Genomic DNA, 24,429 nt, shown 5'->3' on the forward strand with positions numbered 1-24,429 from the left:
GTTGATATAAAGACAGCTTAATGGGTAAAGCAAAAGCCATGCAAGCAAAGCAAAATAAGGAATTCATTCACCGCTTCCCATCGGCAGGCAGGTGTTCAGCCATCTCCAGGAAAGCAGGGCTCCATCATGCATAACGGTTACTTGGGAAGACAAATGCCATCATTCCAACATCCCCCCCTTCTTTCTTCTTCCCCCAGCATGAGGTCATATGGTATGGAATATCCCTTTGACTAGTTGGGGTCAGATGTCCTGGCTGTGTCCCCTCCCAGCTTCTTGTGTACCCCCAGCCTACTCGCTGGTGGGGTGGTATGAGAGGCAGAAAAGGCCTTGACTCTGTGTAAGCACTGCTCAGCAATAGCTAAAACATCCCTGAAAATTAACTCTATCCCAGCCAAAACCAGTACATCAGCTCACATGTAGAATCTCTGCTTCCAGTCTTTGTTGTTTCCAAGGCATATCTTCTTTTGTTTACTACTGTTTGAAGAGACTGCTGTTGGTGCTTCTTTTTGAAGTGGTGTGTTTTTTCATGGCTCTGCAGATCACTGAAAAGATAGAACAAGATGAGTCAATATTTGTTTTTGTTAAAGCATTTTTTGTTTGTAAATGTTGGCAGTGGAATTCCTCTTGTGTCTTCACGTGTGGCCTCTGAGGCTTGGAGAAGGCATGGGTAGCTCTGACTCAGTGAGTACGTCAGCTTCAGTAGCATCTTTGGCACGTGGCTGTGGGAGGCTGGAGGATGCCATGCTGGAACCTGTTCCTTTTGAAGAAGGTAGAGGAGGTTATGCTCTCTCTTATGTTGACTTTCAATTCTGTGGAAATCCCCAGCATGGAATTTGCAGTCTCTAAATGCTTTGCGTTGCAATACATTTAAATATTTGTATTTTTAGATCACTTTTTATTTAAATAACAGAGATGGAGTTTTATGGAAAGTGTTAAGTGTTTTGATGCTTAACCAACACTGTAATAACATCCTAGCAACATTAATGCATTGTTAAAAAGGAAGTCTTGACATCCCACAATCTAATGAAGAGTTTTCTTCCATCCTTTTAATTGATGGATATGGAATCTGACTGTATCCAGCCTGAGTAGTAAGATGTACTTCTGTTTAGTGAAAACACTAAAGTACAGCAGCCCATTGACCTGTTGTATAAATTAAACATACTGTGAAGTACTTGGCAAGCTAGCTGCTCATATATAAAAATCCAAGTGCATGATCTTTTTTCATGTCTTAGTGAGAAGAGGGGTCTCGCAGCCTGTGACTTCATATAGCACAGTGGCCACAGTGTTTTATTTTTTCCTTGTATTCCTAACATACTCTGTGTATGGTGGAGTCTGCTAAATGTGTCTGAAAGACTTTTTTTGCACTGGGAGAAGAAAGTTTCCTGTCACCAATCCAGAAGTTGGAATATAATTTCTGCAATTAAAAAAACCCCGGGTTTAAAAAAAAGCATGTTTTAATTTGGAGTGTTGGCAGTTTGACTAAGAAAATAAATATTCAGTGTTGTTTTGGAAAAATATGGTTTTTTAGACCAATTTCCTGAGGAAATGAAGCTTACATGATCGTGTTGTCTGTCTGCACATGTTGGTCCTTCCTGAAAAACTGAGCCTATTATTTGATTTCAGCCAAATTTGAAACTTGAGGCAACATTTTGAAGATGATTGTTTCTGAATTTTGTGAAAATTGGTTGCTAATTAAAGATACCTAAACTTGTGCTCTTGCTGAGGAGAAAGGAGGCAGGACGTGGCTGGCATACGTGGTCAGTAACCAGCTAGCCAGTTTGCACCGTTTAGGTTTGGTCTCTCCTGCTGAGGAGGAATATTACAGAAGCCATGGGAGAGTAGAGGGGACTGTTGTAGCAATGATTGAGTTTAGAGGAAGATACATTTCCATAGCAAGGTGAAGTTTCATTAGTTCTAGCGTGCACAGCAAGTTTTCCAAACTGAACGGAATGGCAAAAAGTGAAGGAACTTCTTTATCTGTGCACTTGGAAACCTTTCCTTTTAAACTGCAGATAAAAGAGTTGGTAGAAACCGTGCTGGTTCTTTGTGTTGTATTCTGTCTTTAAATGAGGGATTTGAAATTAAGGTACATGAATTTAATCTTATTCATCACAAAAAAAATATTTAGATCTCCTATAGCTAAATTTTAATGCTTCGTAAAGGGTGGATTTTGTTATATTAAGCAAAAATATCATAAGCAAAAATAACCTTTGTAAAGGTAAAGATAAGCTATGTTGTAAAAATGCAATTGACACTTCAGAACTGCTGTTTCAAAATTTTCTGCTTCTCTGCAGTGTAGGACTGTGTTGGGTGACCAGTTTACAGGCTAAATTTTTACTTCATCCTTTGGGATCTGTAGGTGTTTAAATCACACTTAATACCACTACAGATCTGTTGTGTTTAAAAAACAAAAAAAATTATCTCTCTCTTCCCTCTCTTTCATATATGTGTATACACACACACACACACACACATATATGCTTCTTTATTTTTTAAGTATTTAGCAGCCAGGGGAAGTTTGAGAAGCTGCCCACATAAGTATTTCTGAAGTTGTCTTGCTGGTTTTTAAACGACCAATTTGTGTTTTACAGTGCCTGAAAATGACAACAAAGCGGAATTTGTTTGTGCGACTGGTGCCATGCCGCTGTTTGCGTGGAGAAGAGGAAACAGTCACTACGCTTGATTATTCTCACTGCAGCCTGGAACAGGTGCCTAAGGAAATTTTTACTTTTGAAAAGACCTTGGAAGAGCTCTATTTAGATGCTAATCAAATCGATGAGCTTCCAAAGGTATGTTGAGAGGTTTTCCTTTTAGTTACATTTATTAACTCAGTTGCTTCATCAGCATTTATAGAAGCTGATAGTGTCTAGCTTGATGGTTCAGCTTTTAGGCTGCAGTTTGCCAAACACTTTTAAGTAAATGTTGGTCCCAGAAGAAGCAACCCTGATAGAAGAAATGTTTATGTGTTCCAGCATGAATAGTTTGCTGTACTGAATTGGGATGAAACTGCTTAAACAACTGATCCAGCCAAGAGAGGTACCTACCAGGCTACTTAATTTCTGTGGCAGTGTCTGCTCAAATTGACTAAATGTATTCAACAAATTGCTGCATTATTTTGAATGTGATAACACATGAAGGTTAGAAGAAGCAAGATTAATGTCTTCTTCAGATCATTGTGCACACAGAAGACAGTCCAAGGTACCTATTCATTTAAAGTCTTGCTTTCTTCTTTGGTACGTGACTGAAGAGACTTTATGAAGTATCTAAAATTACTTAAGTTCAAAAACTAGAGAGCTGGAATGCCACTTCGATTACCATGTTTATTATAGAAATTAATATTTGTTGTTTGTTCTGAAATCTGAGCACAAACTGCACACGGAATTAACAGTATACTAGAGAAAAGAATGAAAATTTGTGCCAGTGAGACTTTTGGGAAGTACAAAGTGATCTCTGCACCCATTTTTAAAAAAATGTAGCAAGGAGGACCCTGGGAACTACCGACCTGTCAGCCTCACCTCTGTGCCTGGGAAGATCATAGAATAGATCCTCCTAGAAGCTATGTTAAGGCACATGGAGGGCAGGGAGGTGATTCGAGACAGCCAGCACGGTTCCACCAAGGACAAGTCCTGCCTGACCAACCAGGTGGCCTTCTGTGATGGAGTGACCACATCAGTGGACGAGGGAAGAGCTATGGATGTCGTCTCTCTGGACTTCTGTAAGGCCTTTAACACGGTCCCCCCACAACATCCTTTTCTCTAAATTGGAGAGATATTGATTTGATGGGTGGACTGTTGGGTGGATGAGGAATTGGTTGGATGGTCACACCCAGAGGATAATGGTCAATGGTTCAATGTCCAGATGGAGATCGGTGACGAGTGGTGTCCCTCAGGGGTCCGTGCTGGGACCAGTACTCTTTAATATCTTCTTCAAGTTCATAGACAGTGGGATTCAGTGCACCCTCAGCAAGTTTGCAGATGACACCAAGCTGAGTGGTGCAGTTGACACACCTGAGGGATGGGATGCCATCCAGAGGGACCTGGACAAGCTTGAGGGATGGGCCCATGTGAACCTCATGAGGTTCAACAAGGCCAAGTGCAGGGTCCTGCACCTGGGTTGGGGTAACCCACAGTATCAGTACAGGCTGGGGGATGAAAGCATTGAGAGCAACCCTGCCGAGAAGGCCTTGGGGGTACTGGTGGATGAAAAGCTGGATGTGAGCCGGCAATGTGCGCTCGCAGCCCAGAAGGCCAACCGTATCCTGGGCTGCATCCAAAGCAGCATGGCCAGCAGGTCAAGGGAGGTGCTTCTGCCCCTCTCCTCTGCTCTGATGAGACCCCACCTGGAGTACTGCATCCAGCTCTGGAGCCCTCAGCACAGGAAAGACACGAACCTATTGGAGAGGGTCCAGAGGAGGGCCACAATAATGATCAGAGGGATGGAACACCTCTCCTATGAGGAAAGGCTGAGAGAGTTGGGGTTGTTCAGCCTGGAGGAGAGAAGGCTCCAGGGAGACCTTATTGCAGCCTTTCAGTACTTAAAGGGGGCTTCTAAGAAAGATGGGGACAGACTTTTTAGCAGGGCCTGTAGCAATAGGACAAGGGGTAATGGTTTTAAACTAAAAGAGGGCAGATTTAGACTAGACATAAGGAAGAAATTTTTCACAATGAGGGTGGTGAAACACTGGCACGGGTTGCCCAGAGAGGTGGTAGATGCCCCATCCCTGGAAACATTCAAGGTCAGGTTTGACAGGGCTCTGAGCAACCTGATCTACTTGAAGACGTCCCTGCTCATTGCAGGGGGGTTGGACTAGATGACCTTTAAAGGTCCCTTCCAACCCTGTGATTCTATGATTTGAAGCCAGAGTTTCAAGCTGTGTATGCCTTTTGCCTAACCCAAGTTTACTTAGTCTTTCAACTCTGAAAAAGGCTTCTAATTAAGCCATCCTCTCAGATGAAGGGTGTGGTACTGTCTCCAGATTTCTGAAGTCCGATTAAGAAATTTCCACTCTTCCCCTCTTCTCTTGGACGCTGGTGGTGTGTTCTTATTCCTCTTTTGCAATTTTTTGCCCTTTGTATACCACAGCACAACTGTTACTGGGCTGTCTTGCTGTTTCAGCCATGAGGTTGACCTGTGGTTGGGGTTTTTTTGTATTTTGTTTTTTTGTTTTCTTTAATTGCCCCCAATCTTGTAAAAACCCCAGTGTACTTCAAAAATTGCTTCTTATAGTATACCTACTCCATTAAGTTTACTGGCCGAGGATGCAGCATGAGCAAACTGCAATGGGGAGAAAGATGGTGGTCGAGAAGGTCTTCACTTTATCTGAGATGCTGGTGTTGCAGTCTGTTGTAGTTTAGCCCCAGCCAGCAATTAAGCACCACGCAGCTGCTTGCTCACTTCCCCCCCAGGTGGGACATGACAGATAATCAGAAAAAAACTTGTGGGTTGAGATAAAAACAGTTTAATAGGGTAGCAAGGAGAAAATAATAATAATAATAATAATGGAATGTACAAGAACAAGTGATGCACAGTGCAGCAATTGCTCACCACCTGGTGATTGATAGCCTGTCCCCAAGCAGTGATTCCCGCCCCCCAACCAACTCCAGTTTTATATACTGAGCATGACGTTATATGGTAGGGAATATCTCTTTGGCCAGTCTGGTTCATCTGTCCTGGCTATGCCCTCTCCCAGCTTCTTGTGCACCTCCCCACTGGCAGAGCATCGGAAACAATACAACTACTTAGCAACAATCAAAACCATCAGTAGTCATTCTGATGGTTCTGTTATCAGTATTTTGTTGATATTAATATATCAACATTATCCTCATACCAAATCCAAATCACAGCACTATGCCAGCCGAAACCAGGACATAGTCTCAGTTTCAAAAGTGACTAGGCATTTGAAATGCTTTTGTCTTGTGTGCTAAATCACAGCTGAAAAGGTGCCCTGTTTATCCCAAGTGCTATGGTGTGCATTTGAGCTGAGAAATTTGCTATTTGGAAGAAATTAGAACTCTGTCGTGTTCTGGTTTCGGCTGGGAAAGAGTTAATTTTCTTCCTAATAGCTGGTATAGTGCTGTGTTTTGGATTTAGTAGGAGAATAATGTTGATTGATAACACACTGATGGTTTTAGAAGTAAGTAATGAATACTATGACCAGGACTAGAGGGGCGCTGCCTCCAGCCAGGTACAGGAAAGGGACAACAGAGTTGACTGGACTGTGTGGATTCGATGGCCTGGCACATCAGACCTACAGGATGTCTAGTGGACACTGGTGCACAGTGTACCCTAATGCCATCAAGCTATAAAGGGGCAGACCCCATCTGCATTTCTGGAGTGACAGGGGGATCCCAACAGATGACTGTACTGGAGGCCGAAGTGAGCCTAACTGGGAAGGAGTGGCAGAAGCACCCCATTGTGACTGGCCCAGAGGCTCCGTGCATCCTGGGCATAGACTACCTCAGGAGAGAGTATTTCAAGGACCCAAAAGGGTACCGGTGGGCTTTTGGTATAGCTGCCTTGGAGATGGAAGAAATTAAACAGCTGTCCACCTTGCCTGGTCTCTCAGAGGACCCTTCTGTGGTGGGGTTGCTCAGGGTCGAAGAACAACAGGTGCCCATCACTACCATGACAGTGCACCGGCGGCAATATCGCACCAACAGAGACTCCCTGATCCCCATCCATGAGCTGATTCGTGGGCTGGAGAGCCAAGGAGTGATCAGCAAGACTCGCTCACCCTTTAACAGCCCTATATGGCCAGTGCGAAAGTCTAATGGAGAGCAGAGACTATCGTGGCCTGAATGAAGTCACACTGCTGCTGAGTGCTTCTGTGCCGGACATGCTAGAACTTCAATATGAACTGGAGTCAAAGGCAGCCATGTGGTATGCGACCACTGATATTGCTAAGGCATTTTTCTCAATCCCTTTGGGGGCAGAGTGCAGGCCACGGTTTGCTTTCACTTGGAGGGGTGTCCAATACACCTGGAACCGACTTCCCCAGGGGTGGAAACACAGCCCTACCATTTGGCCCGGATGAATCCAAACTGCAATGGAACAGGGTGAGGCTCCGGAACACCTGCAATACGTTGATGACATCACTGTCTGAGGCAACACAGCAGAAGAAGCTTTTGCGAACGGGAAGAAAGTAATCCCAATCCTTCTGAAAGCCGTTTTTTCCGTAAAACAAAATAAGGTCAAGGGGCCTGCACAGGAATATGCCCTGTTTACTGATGGGTCCTGTCGTATTGTAGGCAAACATCGAAGGTGGAAAGCTGCTGTATGGAGCCCTATACGATGAGTCGCAGAAGCTGCTGAAGGACAAGGTGAATCAAGTCAGTTTGCGGAGGTGAAAGCCATCCAGCTGGCTTTAGATATGGCTGAACGAGAAAAATGGCCAATACTCTATCTTTATACTGACTCATGGATGGTGGCAAATGCTCTATGGGGGTGGCTACAGCAATGGAAGCAGAGCAACTGGCAACGCAGAGGCAAGCCCATCTGGGCTGCTGAATTGTGGCAAGATATTGCTGCCCGATTAGAGAATCTAGTCATAAAAGTACGCCATGTAGATGCTCACGTACCCAAGAGTCGGGCCACCGAAGAACATGAAAACAACCACCAGGTGGATCAGGCTGCTAAGATTGAAGTGGCTCAGGTGGATCTGGACTGGCAACATAAGGGTGAATTATTTATAGCTCAGTGGGCCCATGACACCTCAGGCCATCAGGGAAGAGATGCAACATATAGATGGGCTCGGGATCGAGGGGTGGACCTGACCATGGACGCTATTGCACAGGTTATCCATGAATGTGAAACGTGTGCTGCGATCAAACAAGCCAAGCGGTTAAAGCCCCTCTGGTATGAAGGATGATGGTTGAAATATAAATATGGGGAGGCCTGGCAGATTGACTATATCACACTTCCACAAACTCGCCAAGGCAAGCGCTATGTGCTTACCATGGTGGAAGCAACCACCGGATGGCTGGAAACATACCCTGTGCCCCATGCCACCGCCCGCAACACTATCCTGGGCCTTGAAAAGCAAGTCTTATGGCGACATGGCACCCCCGAAAGAATTGAGTCAGACAGTGGGACTCATTTCCGAAACAACCTGTTGCGTTAAGAGGCAGAGCAATTTGACAGAAACTAAACCCCCTTGCTTTCCAGTCGATCCTCAGATATCAGAGGGACTGGGGGCGGCTGAGCTTAGGTTCTGAATGATGCCCAAAGTCAGTGTTAGTAGTCCGGTTGCGCCCAACACCTTTGTTGGACTATCACGGGTCCGGATGCACTACTAACATCACACTACCTGCTCAGCCGGACACCTCCTGAACTAACACGGCCGCACTCAGAGGTACGGTCGCGTTCAGGGACAACACACACACGGCTGAGTCAATCAATAGTGCGATTTATTGAAGCAACAGATATACAGGTTCTTTGGATTGCCGGTGATAAATTCGCTATCTGCAAAGCACGTGCAAATACCAAAAATATGAGTAACACTACTTGGCTATAAACACGTTAAAAGATGTAAAGTGACTCTATAGAGATTTCTAAGTTTCCCGGGGAGGCACTTGATATGACCAAGTGTTCGAATCTTACTCAACGGCGTCCCGATTGGGGGGAAGAGAGGCTCAGCCCGTCGACTGATCCCAGAAGTTAGAATAGTACACGACGATGGTATCTTCCCTAACATCCAGCTCTTAAAACACTATTTTATAGTATTTTACTTTGCAGGTGGAGCTTGAGTGACTCTAGTCATACATACCTTTATCAGGATTGGTGCAGAATTCTCTCGCTTCGCGTTTAAAGGTACAGACTAGGAAAAATTCAGTGCGCACACTCATTGAGGAGGGGTCGCACCTTGGGAGGGTGGTAACTTTTGAGAGGGGTGTGCGTTTTAGTATTATAATGATATTATAATTAGCAAAGTTCACTCCAAGTACAGCACTTCATCAAAGTTGACAGGTCCTTGGCCCAGGACATTGCAAGCGCAGCTTATCAATGTACATACTGTGCATCCTTAAACTCCCCTGTTCACAGAGCGTGGCCGCGAGGTCTCCACTCCGCTCCACCCTCCATGTAATCTCTCCCAGAGTCAGCACACCAGGCGCCCCTGATGTTGCCAACATCCAAGGCCGTTCAGGGAGTCTCCATGGCACAGACCCGTTGTACATGAGTGCTACGTTCCACCTGGTTTCAAGGCTGTTCTTAGAGGGTAAATTTCCAAAGTACCCCTCAGCGATTACTCCACACAACCTCATAGACATCTGGGCCAAAGAGCACGGCATTGAGTGGGTATATCACATCCCCTATCGTGCACCAGCTTCTGGGAAAATTGAACGATGTAGTGGACTGTTAAAGACTACCCTGAGAGCAATGGGTGACGGGACATTCAAACATTGGGATACACATTTAGCAAAAGCCACCTGGTTGGTCAACACTAGGGGATCTACCAATCGAGCTGGCCCTGCCCAATCAAAACTTTTACGTACTGTAGAAGGGGATAAAGTCCCTGTGGTGCATGTAAAAAATATGCTGGGGAAGACAGTCTGGGTTACTCCTGCCTCAGGCAAATGCAGAACCCATCCGTGGGATTGCTTTTGCTCAGCGACCTGGGTGTACTTGGTGGGTGATGCAGGGGGATGGGGAATTCCGATGTGTACCTCAAGGGGTTTTGATTTTGGGAGAGAATAGCCAGTGATTTGAATTGTATGATGTTAATTGCTACACAATAATTTATGTCATCAATACTATGATGGTTATATGCCATATCAACACTACTACAGTAAGAATCACCCAGATTAATGAGGAATGAATTTTAATGAAACAGATCAAAGTGCAGTGGTGATGGAACCAGAACTGGTTTCAGCAGCTTGCACCCAACAACTTCCTTGAGATCAACATCTGCATCCTGCAGACCGTGGGCATGGACCATGCCAGATATACCAGCTACAAGCTCCAGATGTAGCATGCAACAATCCAATAGCACACACCATCTCTCCTGCCCTGAGAGACCGTTATGACACATGGAGCCCAAAGTTATGCACCAAATGAACTGAATGGACATTTTAGAGGCATGGCACATCGACTAAGGGAATGATATCTCTGTGCGTATATATCAAAAGACAGGAAAAGTGGTGATAATTAATTGGAATGTATTGGAAAGTGTAGGACCTGGGCATGATGTAGATGGCATAGAATAAGGGATGAATACTGTCCTGGTTTTGTCTGGGATGGAGTTAATTTTCTTCCTAATAGCTGGTATAGTGCTGTGTTTTGTATTTAATATGAGAATAATGTTGATAACACACTGATGGTTTTAGTTGTGGCTAAGTAGTTGTAGTGCTTATACTCAGTCAAGGACTTTTCAGCTTCACATGCTCTGCCAGTGGGGAGGTGCACAAGAAGCTCGGATGAGGCATAGCTAGGACAGCTGACTGGCCAAAAGGATATTCCATACCATATAATGTCATGTTCAGTATATAAACTGGAGTTGGACAGGGGGTGGTAGTCGCTGCTTAGGGATGGGCTATCGATCACCGTGTGGTGAGCAGTTGTTGCATTGTGCATCACTTGTTTTTGTATATTCCTTTGGCAGTAATATTTTTGTCATTATTGTTTCCTCTTCCTTTGCTGTCTTATTAAATTGTTTTTATCTCAACCTGTGAGGTGTTTTTTTTCTGATTCTCATCCCCATCCCACCTGGGGGTGGGGCGGGCAGCAAGCGAACAGCTGTATGGTGCTTAGTTTCTGTCTGGGGCTAAACCATGACATGTAGTAAAATAGAGCTTCTCATGTTTGCCACCAGTAATGATGATCTACTTAATCAATGAATATGCAAACATTATGTCGTGGTTTAGCCCCAGCTGGCAACTAAGCACCACAGAGCTGCTCGCTCACTCCCCCCTCCCCCAGCGGGACAGGGGAGAGAATTGGGAAAAAACCTCATGGGTTGAGATAAAAACAGTTTGAGAGGACAGCAAGAGAGAAGGAAACAACAATGATAACAACAATAATAATACCGACAAAGGAATGTACAAGAACAAGTGATGCCCAATGCAGCAATTGCTCACCATCCGGCGATCGATAGCCCGTCCCCGAGCAGCAATTTCCGCCCCCCCGGCCAACTCCAGTTTATGTACTGGGCATGACGTCGTATGGTAGGGAATATCTCTTTGGCCAGTCTGGGTCAGCTGTCCTGGCTGTGTCCCCTCCCAGCTTCCCATGCACCCCCAGCCTTCTTGCTAGCAGGCCAGCACAAGAAGCTGGACTGTCCTTGACTACTTAGCAACAGCTCAAAACATCAGCATGTTATCAACATTTTCTCATCCTAAATCCAAAACACAGCCTCACACTAGCTTCTGTGAAGAAAACCAGCTCTATTCTGGCTGAAACCAGGACACATTAAAACAGAACAACAACAGAAGGAACAACTACAAAGTCAACATCCTACAGACCTGCCCTCCCGCTCCCCCCTGCCAGTTTTCTTTAGGGATCTTGCAGTTCCTTGTGCTGCATTTGTTTTCACCTGACTAATCGGGGAAATTTCTAATGATTCCAGGAGTCCAGATTGTTGTTTTCAGGGATGAGTTTTAAGTATATTTTCTTGCTTGAAGTAGTAAAATAAAGGAATGGCTCCAAAACCAATGACCTCATCAAAGTTCTTATTCCTATCTAATATGCTAAGTTTATTTTAACTCTTCAAAGCCGTAGTGATATTAACTAGTTCTAACAGGTGCACATTTCAGGAACTGGAAACATCAGTAGGCAAGTTAAAGCTCCTTCCTTGAGCTGTCCATCCTGCTAATTTGTGTGCTTTTGTTCTGGGGTGGTATATGCAAACATTAGATGGATGTACTTGTTCAGTGGTTTGTGGTTGAAATAATGGCCTCGTAATTGAGAAAGACCCAAGAAATTTCAGTTGAACTAAACCCATTGCCAGGACATTGATTGGGATGATTTTTTTTTTTTTTCCAGTCATAGATGATTTCCTCATTTTGTTTGATCTTTTCTCAGAATTCCGTAAGAAAAGAACACTAAGCCCAGGTATTTATGAATGATCTTATCCAAAAATCTTGGGAAAAGAATATTTCATCGTAAATTGTTCACACGAACCTTTTCATCCACTTTCTTACAGATATTTATTTTTTACTATCTGTAAGCTTTGAGGATCATTTGAGGATTTTTTTTCTTCTGTTCCAGTAATATTACTTGCCATATTTTGTCAATTTGTAAAGCTCTTGGTAAGAATCTCAAGGTACCTTGCATATAGGAAGAGATCTGACTCTGAGCTAATATTTGATACAATACATATACAGGAGAGATTATACAGTTTGTTATATCCTTAGATCAAACTTTCACTAGTTATCATAATTTTGTTGGATTTTGGTGTACTTGAGCTTGGAAGCATGGAAGGGGGAAAATCCCAAAATATATATAATAATATATAATGTAATAAAATTTAAACTTTTAGAGAAGATCAAATTCTGTCTTCCAGAACTATCTGACTTTTAAAACTGTATCTTATTTTCTTTTTCTTTTTTTTTTCTTTTTTGAAGAAATTAATTACTTCTGGGGTATCACATGACATGTTTATTATGGAAAATATTTTGTGATGTTTGCAGGGCTATGTGTAACTACAGGTCACCATTTCTGAGATACTGGAAGGAATTTCTAGGAAGTGTGAAGCATAGTTGCTGGCTCGTTGTGACCATTTGCAGTTTTTTGCTTTCCTAAGCATCATAAACTTAGTCAATTTTCAATAAAACTAGTTAAATAAAGTTTTTGTAGCCAAAGACTTTAAATAGTCTGGCTTTCAAGCCATAAGGTCAGAAGTTTAAAGGGATTAAAAATAAAAGCTATATAGAGGAAACTAAGAAAAAGTCGCATTCACTTTTTTCTTTGTTTCAACAGCAACTTTTTAACTGTCAGTCTCTGCACAAGCTGAGTTTGCCAGACAATGATCTAACCACATTGCCAGCATCCATTGCAAATCTCATTAATCTCAGGGAACTGGATGTCAGCAAGAATGGTAAGTCACTTATATTGGGGTAGCTAAAAGGCAAATCACCGTTAACTCTTCAAAGATACGAGTGAAAGTATAATTTCTAGAAGCTGCGTAGCTAGTAAATTTTAAATTAGTACTCTAAATCACTGCTTAACATAAAAGATACTCTTTTATGATCTGTGATATTTGTTTATAATTATTTCTATCAAATTGGTTTGTACTTTGAGGTGAAGATATTTCTATATTCTTTCAAAAATGCATATGCTCAAATTTATTACGTTTAGTGCCTTTCCTCATATTTCACTATACTGAAGAGAGTTTGCACAAGAATTTGTAAAATTTTGCTGGATTCTCTGTTCTATTTGGTTTAATAAAAAAAACTGTTTTCAGTTTATTTTAATGAGCTGTCTGAAAATTGTAGTAGTACTTGGCTGCTGTGCTGTCAGATGGTAACCTCTGTTGCATAGGGAGAAGTAGTGACTATGGACAATGATTGGTTCACTTGTGACTTGTTAAAAATCTATCATTCTGTGTAAGTCAGCCTTTTATAAATCATGAAATGTTTTCAGCCAAGTATTGTATGCAAGGGGTCTATTAATGGTGATTTTTTGGCAAGTTGGCAGATACATGCAATTGTGAGGAAATAACTTATATTGTCATCAGACTTGTTTGCATGGCTTATTTGGGTGGGTGGGTGAGGGAATTCATTCATGCTAATTGATGAGGATATAATAGTCTTGTCTTACTAATTCAAAGTGAAGTTAGAGGACCTTTACTTGAAATCTTATTTGAAAATAAGGATTATATAAATATGCCAAAGATTTTATCATATCAAAGTCATTGGTTTTTTTATGACTCCACAAAACTAAGTTCTGCTTTATTAAAAAAGTATTCCAGTTGTTGAGGTGTTGGCATTTCTCCTTCATTTTCCATTGTAGCCCAATCTATACTTAAATTGTTACTTTATTATTTCTGCCTAATGAACACAACATTTAGTGTGATAAATTGACCTGATTGTCACTGCTCTGTTTCTGGAACAAGTGGATTAATAGTCTGTCTTAAAGAACATTGGCCTTAAACTTTCATAGTGACACACAACAGAGAAAGAATCATCTTTTTGTCCTAGACTGAACTGTTAAAAGGATTAACTGTTTCCAACACAAGTTCACAATGCAGAAGAATTGAAAGTTTTTTGAAGGTTTTCAGTTGAAGGTTTTGAGTTCAAATTGAAGGTTTTGAGTTCTAGTGCTGGCAAATTCCTTAGCTTATGTACATAGACAGGCAGCTGGTCACTTACCAGCTAGAGAGTTAGTTGTCAGTCCAAAATAGCGTAACATTTAGCTAAGCTTTCAAAGAGTTGCTTAAAGAGCACTTGTTCCTCTGAGGCATATAAAGAATTTAAGGAGGCAATAGCTGAATGATATGCTATCTCAGTAAACTGAAGCTCTGTTATCTAGGGGTTGTTTTGTTTTGTTTTTAACACTTTTCAGAGAAACGATAGGTCACAAACTTATTTAAACTATTATCATGTGCCTGTTCTCAATCTTATCACAGTTTGGATAGCTTCTCTGCCTAGCGTTGCACATCAAAAATAGTCCTGAGATCACATGCTTATTTACTTGGGACATCTTGTCTCCCACTATTCCTGAAAGCTCTGTAAAATTAAAAAAAAAAACCCCACCATACCAAATCAGGGTCCCTGTTGGGCAAAGTAAGAAATAGTGTTGTTTATTCTGGCTCCTAATACATTTGGTAATATTTGAGACTTCAGTTTGTTGGCTTAAATGCCTTTTCTGTTTAGCTATCTACTGTTGCAACCACAGAACATTTTTTTTTTTCTTGATAACTGCAAGCCTATTCTCTTCCCTTGTGTCTCCCTTTTCTCTTGGTAAGAATTTACAGCTCAGTTTCTCACTGTCCATGATTGTTGTGGTGTTCCTCTATAATAGAGCCAAATACAAGGGGCTTTGCTAGTTTTCCAAGGCTAGCAAAACTGATTAAACATCTCTGATTCTTCCTTTTTCTTTGTTAGATATTGAATACAGTGTGGAAGCAATGGACTTTGTGGGAAGCACAGGGGTTGCTTTGTCTTAATTTATTAAAAAAAAAAATTGCAGGGGATTAATCACCAATCTTAGTGAAGGATGATGAGAGATGCTAAATTCTAAAATAGAGTGTGTTTTTCAGATTCCTGCAGTTGTGGCAAATTAAAGTGATAGTTCCTGTATTTTTCTTGTAATATTAATATACCATGAGTGTTTTCTTCTGATATAGATGGAGCTGAAGCATGGAGTACAGATGCTTTTAGATCAAATATGCATTTAGTTATAAAGGTTGCATTTTAAAAAGATAGTTAGACTTTAATTTTCAGATACCAATACATATGAAATATGATAGGGTTTTCATATAAGATAGTTGAGCTGTTTATGGCACAGGCATAAGGGAATGTATCGACTAAAGAGAAATATTTAATTTTCTGAAGAGCTGATAGAAAAATGAATGAAGCTTAAATTTTAAAATGTGGTCAGGGTACCTCATTAATTGCACAGTCTGACTCTGCAGCTAGCTCACACAGGACAGAGGGAGACCTGTTGCACAGGAGAGCATCCAGCTTCCCAAGTAGAACTACACACACATATGCATAATATTTGTTTTGACATTTAGATGAAAAATCAAAATTGCAGAAATTCTTCAATATAGCAGGTGCTTTACATAAAAGGTGTTAGTTTAAGAAAGCAATCTTAATGTTTTAACAGCTCATAAAATTTTTTCATTTCAGATTTAAATGTCTAATTTAACATATATAATATATAAAACTGTATAATAGAGGCATGACAGATGTGCAGATGTGGATAATTAATAATATTTAATCGCATTTAATCAGAACAAAGATTCACCTAGTCTAGTGTTCTGTCTCCAACAGTGGCCAAAAGCAGAATCCTACGGAAGATTTAGTAAAGTACAGAAAAGCCAGGAGACACGCATGTTTCCCTGTATGCTCCCAGTGTCCAGCACCTTTTGTGACAGGGTGGAGATTTTATTCAGTAGTCTTCATTTGACTCCTGTCAATATATCTAGTCTTTGCATGAAGTGATGGATATTTCAAGGCATGTGCTGAATTACAGAGTACAAGCCTGTAACGGTTGTATGTTCTGGAGCATACAGAAGTCTGTACAGCTGTTTGGTTGGGAATATATCATTCATGGCTGCTGAAGAGGTCATGGCATAGATGTAGCCTAAAATATCAAACTGCTGCTATGTGTGCAGCAAGCATGGAATAGAGTTAGTTTTAACTCTGCCTCTTGCCAAGACTAAAGGCAATAAATTCTGTAGTTGTTTGGTAGTGAGTTGTCCTTTTATGGCATTTTAATTTGATTCCCAAGGCTACTGTGAGCCCTTAATATCAAGGGTGTTCCATTACTTCTTTCCAGGTATGCTTCAGCTTTGGAGCTTTTACCTGAAGCTTGATGCTATCCCAGTCACAAAGATTAAATTATTCTTGAACAAATGGTAAAATAAATAAACTGTGTTCCTATACTAGAAATTACATCCTGCATTGTAAGAGAATGCTTTTTCTCCCAGTCCTACTGGATTACATCCTAAAGAGAAGTTGCAACATAATTTAAGGCCTACGTAGAAAAAGAAGTGTTTTATTTATGAAGCTAAAGGAAAATGTCTTTTTTTTTTTTAATCCTCTGTAGCTAAGTTATTTATCTATCAGCAGTTGTACAGTAAAAAACCCAAACCAAACACCGAGAAACCCCACAATTCTCTTCATCACTAAATTTGTCTCTTTCAGGGTTTATTAACCTTTAGGGGTGTCCTGATTTCAGCTGGGATAGAGATAATTTTCTTCCTAGTAGCTGGTATAGTGCTGTGTTCTGTATTTAGTATGAGAATAATGTTGATAACACAATGATGTTTTAGTTGTTGCTAAGTAGTTGTAGTGCTTACAAAGTCAAGGACTTTTCAGCTTCCCATGCTCTGTCAGAGGGGAGGTGCACAGGAAGCTGGGAGGGGGCATAGCCAGGACAGCTGACCCAGACTGGCCAAGGGGATATTCCATACCATATAACGTCATGCTCAGTATATAAACTGGGGGGAGTTGGCAGAGTCACCCGACCATGGCTCGGTGTGGTGGGTTGACCTTGGCTAGATGCCAGGTGCCCACCAAAGCTGCTCTATCACTCCCCTTAGCTGGACAGGGGAGAGAAAATGTAACGAAAAGCTTGTGGGTTAAGATAAGGACAAGGAGAGTTCACCAATTACTGTCACAGGCAAAACAGACTCGACTTGGGGAACTTAGTTTAATTTATTGCCAATAAAATCAGAATAGGATAATGAGAAAATAAAAACTAATCTTAAAACACCATCCCCCCTACCCCTCCCTTCTTCCCAGGCTCAACTTCACTCCCGATTTTCTACCTCCTCCCCCCTGAGTGGCACAGGGGGACAGGGAATGGAGGTTGTGGTCAGTTCATCACAGATTGTCTCTGCTGCTCCTTCCTCCTCAGGGGGAGGACTCCTCATACTCTTCCCCTGATCCAGCGTGGGGTCCCTCCCATGGGAGACAGTCCTCCACAAACCTCTCCAACGTGAGTCCTTCCCACAGGCTGCAGTTCTTCACCAACTGCTCCAGCCTGGGTCCCTTCCATGGGGTGCGGTCCTTCAGGAACAGACTGATCCAGCGTGGGTCCCCCACACGGTCACAAGTCCTGCCAGCAAACCTGCTCCAATGTGGACTCCTCTCTCCATGGGTCCACAGATCCTGCCAGGAGCTTGCTCTAGCACAGGCTTCCCATGGGGTCACAGCCTCCTTTGGGAGCATCCACCTGCTCTGGTGTGGGGTCCTCTAGTTCAACCCCCCTCCAATGAGGTGGTTACTGGATGTGAACTTTTCTCTTGGGAAAGTTGCCAAGCATCCCTCCCAGCACACCACATTGCTCAGGCCAGGTCATCTTGGCACCTGGGACCTTACCTCACTTTCAGCAGAAATGTGGTGACAGACTGGCAGTGCTATGGCATACAGGTAGAAAAAAGATCCCAAAACTCCCTTCTTGTTAATAGGCATCTAAACAAATTTGACAGAAGCACTAAATGTCTGTCAGACTGTGGGAAGAGAGCACTGAAACAGTCTAATCATCTGGGGAAACAGGTATCTACAGAGCCACGAGACAGTGGCAGCCATCACTTCCAACTAGCTGAAGGCATGACCCTGTGGGATGCCCTGGCCAAACAAACGTGAGGCACTAATTCTGGTGCAAATGTCCTGGTAATGCAGATCCAAGGCACAAAGAGGAAGGAAGTTTCTCTTGGTCTGGTGGGCAGGGTACCAGGGCGAGTGACATGCCTGTGCTGGCTTGGCTGTGGCTGTTCCCAACGATGGCAAAATAATTCCTCTTTTCTGACCCATAAGCAAAAATGACGCTTAAGGTGACTAGGTATCAATATTTACCAGCACATTGCAGGAGAGGCAATTTTTAGGGTGACAAAACTCACTGTGAAACATCACTTTTCATTACTACTTAAAATATCTGCCAATGACACGATATCATGATACGACTTCTTAAAATCTCTACCATGCAACTTCTGGCACAACAGTGACCCTGGCAAGTTTCTCAGACAGGAAGATTTTGTTCAGTAACTTTCTGCTGTGTATCAGTTTGTCATGAAACGTTGAATATGTGTTGTTTAATGTCAGGCAGAAGCACAGCTTAGATACTGCTTATGCTCCTTCACCATTTCCCTTCTCATCAAAGCCTGCTTATTTCCTGAGCAAGTGTTCATTTCACCTGTGCGCTTACAGTAAGCACTGAGCAAAATCTACTCATTCTAACAAAACCTCTTGGGGAAAAAGCAACACGATTATAACTTTATGAGTAATGAATTTAAAATGACCCCAGGAGAAGTTGCTGGCAACATCAAAAGGAAAAATGTGTAATGACTTTCTGTTTACCTGCCTTTGCAAAGTATGTTGGTATATATCCTCTAGCAGAGGTATCATCTCCTTTGGGTTTATGAAGGAGAGATGCTAAACATTCACTTCAGATTTAATAGAGATGTAAGCTTTTCCCAGGTAGTGGATCTCATATATGTGTAAAGTACGTGTTTGTAGCCACCAGAAGCAATGATTTCTATACTTGTGGGATTTCTGTATGTTTTTCTTCCTCCAGAATAAGGAAAAGTAAAAATGTTTCACTTTGCGAGATCCAGGAATACAGGCATCTGTGACACTGGTGAAAGATGAGTTCTAAATACAACTTTCTCAGAACCAGAGAGGGATAATCATGACAAGTGAAGATTTTTGTTTTCTACTAACAAATGGCAGCTGGATTAAGACATCAGGTCACCCATGCCTGGAGCACTTACTCAAGTCTCATTTTCTAAAGTTCAACTGGCAGGAAGGGCCTCTGTTTGAGTTATTTTGATGTTTTCAGTATTAATCTTTGTGTAATGCAGTAAATATTCTTTTTGCAAACGCAGTTCACATTATTTACCCACAAAAAATATTCAAACTTCTGTTCTTAGAGTCTGCAAAGTGTATTCGAGGTGGCTTGGAGTCATGTGAAAAATTTATCTTCCAAACCCATCTGTGCTTAAATTGCCCACTAAGGTAACGTGCTATTTCCTATCCAACAACTTTTGCAAATTGCTTTCTTGCACTAAAAAAACAAAACCACAGAAATGCTGATTATTCTAAGTCCGAAAGACATAGTGAAAACACATTCTGCAAAATGACGATTAATTAAGTTTTTAATTTTAAATTTTAATTAATTAAATTTTAATTAATTAAACTGTCTTTATCTCAACTCACGTGTTTTACCTTTTTTTTCCTTTTTTTCCCCCTCGATTCTGCTCCTTATCCCACCGGGGCGGGGAGGAGGAGTGAGCGAGATGGCTACGTGGTGCTTAGTTGCCGGCTGGGGTTAAACCACAACAAGGGGGCAGTCATTTCCTCGTGGTTCTGGGATGCCAGCCTTAGTCTGCATGTAGGGAAATGTGGAGGCTTGTCATGGAAATATTTTTACTTCCTCTTTGAAGAAGGGGAAAGCATGCATGTACAGTGTATGATGACGTTCATAAATGGACAGAAGAGTTAGCTTTATGGGTTACTAGAAACAAGTGATTCGAAAAGCTGAAGCATATGATGAGGTGACTGCCAGGGAAATCAGACTTCCCTGGAAGCCTTGGAAATGGACTTGTGCCTGTGGAGCTAGCATAGTGGGAAGCAGTGAGATGGTCTATTTTTCCCTGCTCACAGGTGGTGAAAGAAAAAGACTGAATTTTTAATTTCTATATTATTCAGGCCTTTGGAGGATTAAATAACAATATTAGAAAATTAGTTAAGACCGAAAGAAACATGGTGTTATAGAAATAAAGATATCTTTAATAGTCTCTTAGATATTAGAGTGGTTCTCTTTCACTGCGATGTTACAGCAAATTTAAACACGTCAATTAGTCAGTCTGTATTGCAGGGAATCTTAATGGAAAAATACACAAACTAAAACCAAGAAAAGAAACACCACCCCCCCACCCCCCCCGCATAACTGCCTATAAAATTTAAGTAATTTTAAAGAGTTTTGTTAACAGATGCAAATTTAGATCAAATATGTTTTCTTCAGTGTTTTAAAATCATCTGTTGATTTGGTAAATTAACTTTAGTACACTGTGTGCCAGAAATTGGGGAGTTGGAGAACGACAATTCAGGAGAATATCTAGTCTTATGTTGCCCATCTGGTGCATTTAGGAGTATGGTTTGTCAATGAATTGAGAATTATTCATAGTTAATAGGGAGACAGATGCAAGTTTTATTTTCCACAAGGAGAAGAGAGGAAGATCCTGAATACAAAAATAACTTGCTGTAAATTTTCTATTTCTCTCCTTATGCAGGGGGCAGGCAGGCAGACAGTGGACACTTTGTTTTGTATCATCCATGATAATTGATCTGCTGCTGACTCCTGAGTCTGTAGCTTTACTATAATGCATCATCATACAGAGGTCATAAATTTATCCTAAATGTAGGCAGCTATTTTATTAAGGTTCTTTATTCAAGTGTTTATAGTATTTTTATCTTAAATATATTGTCTGTCTTACGAAAGATACTGAATAGGATCTATCTCTACAGAATAAAATTTTATCTCTATATGTAAGAGAGGATGTGAACAGAATGGAATTTCAATGCAGTTAAGGTCTTGCTTGATTGTGGAATTTGAGTGTACATATTTGAAATTCTGAAATAAGTTTAATGCAAATATATTCCTGGACTTAAAGAAATTTTTGTAACACAGAAAAGACATTGTAGAAGTAATTATGGTTTTTTTAGATGTGCATTTGCATGTAAAGACAGAATGTACCTTTATTTTTTGTAAAGGGATGTGCTCTGAGTGACAGTCATTGCATATCAACCAAAAGTGACTGGACAGACAACAATTTGCATCCCAGGGTGGTAGGGGATGGGGGAAAAAAGCAAGGTAGCTTTACGTGTTTGTTACACTTTAGTTTCAGGTTACTCTGGGGACTTGACAACACTCCAGCCGTGAATTAGACATAGTTGAGAACCACCTGGATCTTGGCAATTGTCCAAGACAGCATTATGAACAAAACTGCTGCCTGCAACCTTCCTAGTGTTCCACATTTTGCAATTTTACCCTGCCCTTGCATGTTTAGGTTTATGGAAATTAGTGTGTCAGTCATGTCTTCAAGAAGCAACATTATTGTCTATCCTTTCTCCCCCCCCCGCATAAAAGGCATTTATGAACCTCTCTTGCTACTCAAACTCTTTTACATTGTGTAAGGAGCGTAGCTAGAGCAGACATAGAGATACCTTACTCTAAAAATTGAAGCTCTTCCAAATGGTTTGAGGATGAACGCTTGGAAGACTCTCATGGGCTTGCTGGAGTATCCCAGTTGTGCCAGTACATGTGTATACAAAGAATAAAAAAGCAAACCAAAACCCCACAAAAACAACACTAAACTCCTGTGACTGTCCTCTTGCTTTCTCTGCCCTGCATCACCTCTGATAATTTGGCAGCGGAAGTTATTGTCGTTAGAGAAAGTGATGAGGAGGCGTTATCAATTTAAACAGATCAGAAGGCTAACATACAACTAAAATAGAATCACAGAATCACAGAATCACAAGGTTGGAAAGGACCTTCAAGATCATCAAGTCCACCCATTAATCCAGCGCCACCATGTTCCCTAAACCATGTCCTGAAGGAAAAAAAAAAAAAAAGGTAAAACTCGTGGGTTGAGATAAAGACAGTTTAATAGGACAGCAAGGGAAGAGAAAATAATAATAATAATGATGATGATGATGATAAAAGAATATACAAAATAAGTGATGCACAGTAGAATTGCTCACCACCCACTGACCGATGCCCATCCAGTTCCTGAACCGCAGTGCCCCCGGCCAACTCCCCCCAGTTCATATATTGAGCATGATGTCATATGGTATGGAATATCCCTTTGGCTGGTTTGGGTCAGATGTTATGTCTGCATCCCTTCCCAGCTTCTCCCTGACAGGGCATGAGAAGCCAAAAAGTCCTTGACTAATATAAGCACTACTTAGCAACAACTAAAATATCCCTGTGTTATCAACATTATTCTCATACTAAATTCAAAACACAGCAGTATACCAGCTACTAGAAAGAAAATTAACTCTATCTCAGCCAAAAACAGGACACTCTTTTATAATCCTTGAGTATCAGCGTATAAAGGAAGCAGTAAAAGACGCTAAAGGAAAAGGAAGTTTAGAAAGGAATGTGGATCTCAGTTTACAATGTTCATTTGATCAGATGCTCATGGAGGGGAGGGGGTGGCTGTCAAATGGATTAATTAGCACAGTCTTACAAAAGGACTGTGGAAAGATGTGGTCACAGAGATCCTCGAGATTTGCTGAGCTTTCTTAACAGAAGAAGATTCAGGACACTAAGGATAGATGGAAAGCAGAGAAAGAAGAACAGCTCCTCTTATAAAGTCCTCTTTACAGCCCTTTGTCCTTCTTTCTCCAGTGTTTCTCTGCCTTCTCTATTTCTTACTTGCTTTTTGAATTTGCTTTCTTGGTGAGAGAACTGAAAGAATACTAATCCAACAGTATCTGCATGTTTCTAGCATGCAGGAAGGATATAGCTGAGGAAAGGTGAATGTCTGAAGGTTGTTGTATAGCCAGTTAGTAAATGCAACTTCCTATCATCTGGTAGAGAGGAGCAGTCTCCTAATTTTTTTTCTATCATCTTCTGAATCTGTACTACAAACATTAGGTGTATTTCATGCTGTCATTCCCAATTTACTGCTCTTCTAAATGATGGCTGCCACTTATGTGTACTGAAGTGTTGAGTGAGGTTGGTAAAGACTGTGTATACTGTAACAGTCCTGGCTCTAATAAGCAAAATTAAAGGGCTCCTTCATTGTTAGCTTTCTCATCAGTTCCATTTCTGTTGCTAATTTGTTGTTAAAACTGTTGCTGCCTCTTGCCTAAGGCATAGTCAAAGAGACTACTGTAGAGTCCTCTATACAAAAGAATGCTGATTTAACATGTCTGTATTTGGATAGCTAATATTTTATTTGTCTGTTCTTTTGAGATTAAGTTTACATTGACTTTCTTCTCTCTAGCAGATGTGCTCTATGTTTTGTTTTCTAGGTAGTTATCACAGACTTAAGTCTTCTGTGTTTCAATAAATTCTTGACACAGGCAGTGGAAATTAATATTAATATTAATATTAAAAAAATGAGTTTTAACATGTTGGACCAGAGCAATCTTTCATCCAAGGACCAAGCCAAGGCCCAGTAGATTTTAACAAGGCAAAGTTATATCATCAGCAATAAAGGGGTCTTGACGTACTTTTTAGACAATGGAAGACCACTTCATACAAATTGTCCATAGCTTCATCTATACAGGCCTCTTATGTGCTAGATTTTTCTGCATCTGCCATGGTTCAGGATTCTGTGTCATGGTAGATGCTTTCCAGCTGCATGTTTGGATATTCTTGTATGGTGAAAGAGGTTTTTTGCTACAACTGGAATTAAGATAATATATATTTAAATTTCTTGGAAATGTGTTTCTTTTAATACAAATACTATATGACAACAATAGGTAAGGTATATTTTTAGCCTTTCTACGGTACTTTTCTAATTTTCTTTAAACCTACCTTTGGACTTGAAAAATATCACTGCTGCTTTCCAGAAATGAAGCTTTATTGCATTACAAGTATTATCTTTTTAGTTTTGATTCTGCAGTGTGAGAGTGATAGTGAATTGAATCAGTAACCCCTACCTTCTCCTCCTGCTTTGACCCCACTCACAGCCCCAGTAAAATTTACATGGCTAAAGCCATATATATAAAGCTATATATTTATTTACACATGTGCATATACATGCACACACATGGTAGTAAACCAGAAGTGTCAGAAATCTTGGCCTATATT

The 24,429-nt window shown here is 41.2% G+C and overlaps 1 protein-coding gene across 1 annotated transcript in view; it reads left to right on the top strand.

The window, feature by feature from the left end:
- Positions 1-2,591: 2,591 nt before the first annotated feature.
- Positions 2,592-24,429, top strand: part of LOC309415051 (erbin-like) — a 97,871-nt gene continuing 76,033 nt past the window's right edge. The window contains 2 exon segments of the mRNA XM_082012442.1: positions 2,592-2,789; positions 12,913-13,030. Coding sequence (XP_081868568.1) covers positions 2,601-2,789; positions 12,913-13,030 — 307 coding nt within the window. The 5' untranslated portion in view covers positions 2,592-2,600.

The sequence above is a fragment of the Phaethon aethereus genome (assembly GCF_964289735.1).
Source record: "Phaethon aethereus genome assembly, chromosome: W".
Lineage (NCBI taxonomy): Eukaryota > Metazoa > Chordata > Aves > Phaethontiformes > Phaethontidae > Phaethon > Phaethon aethereus.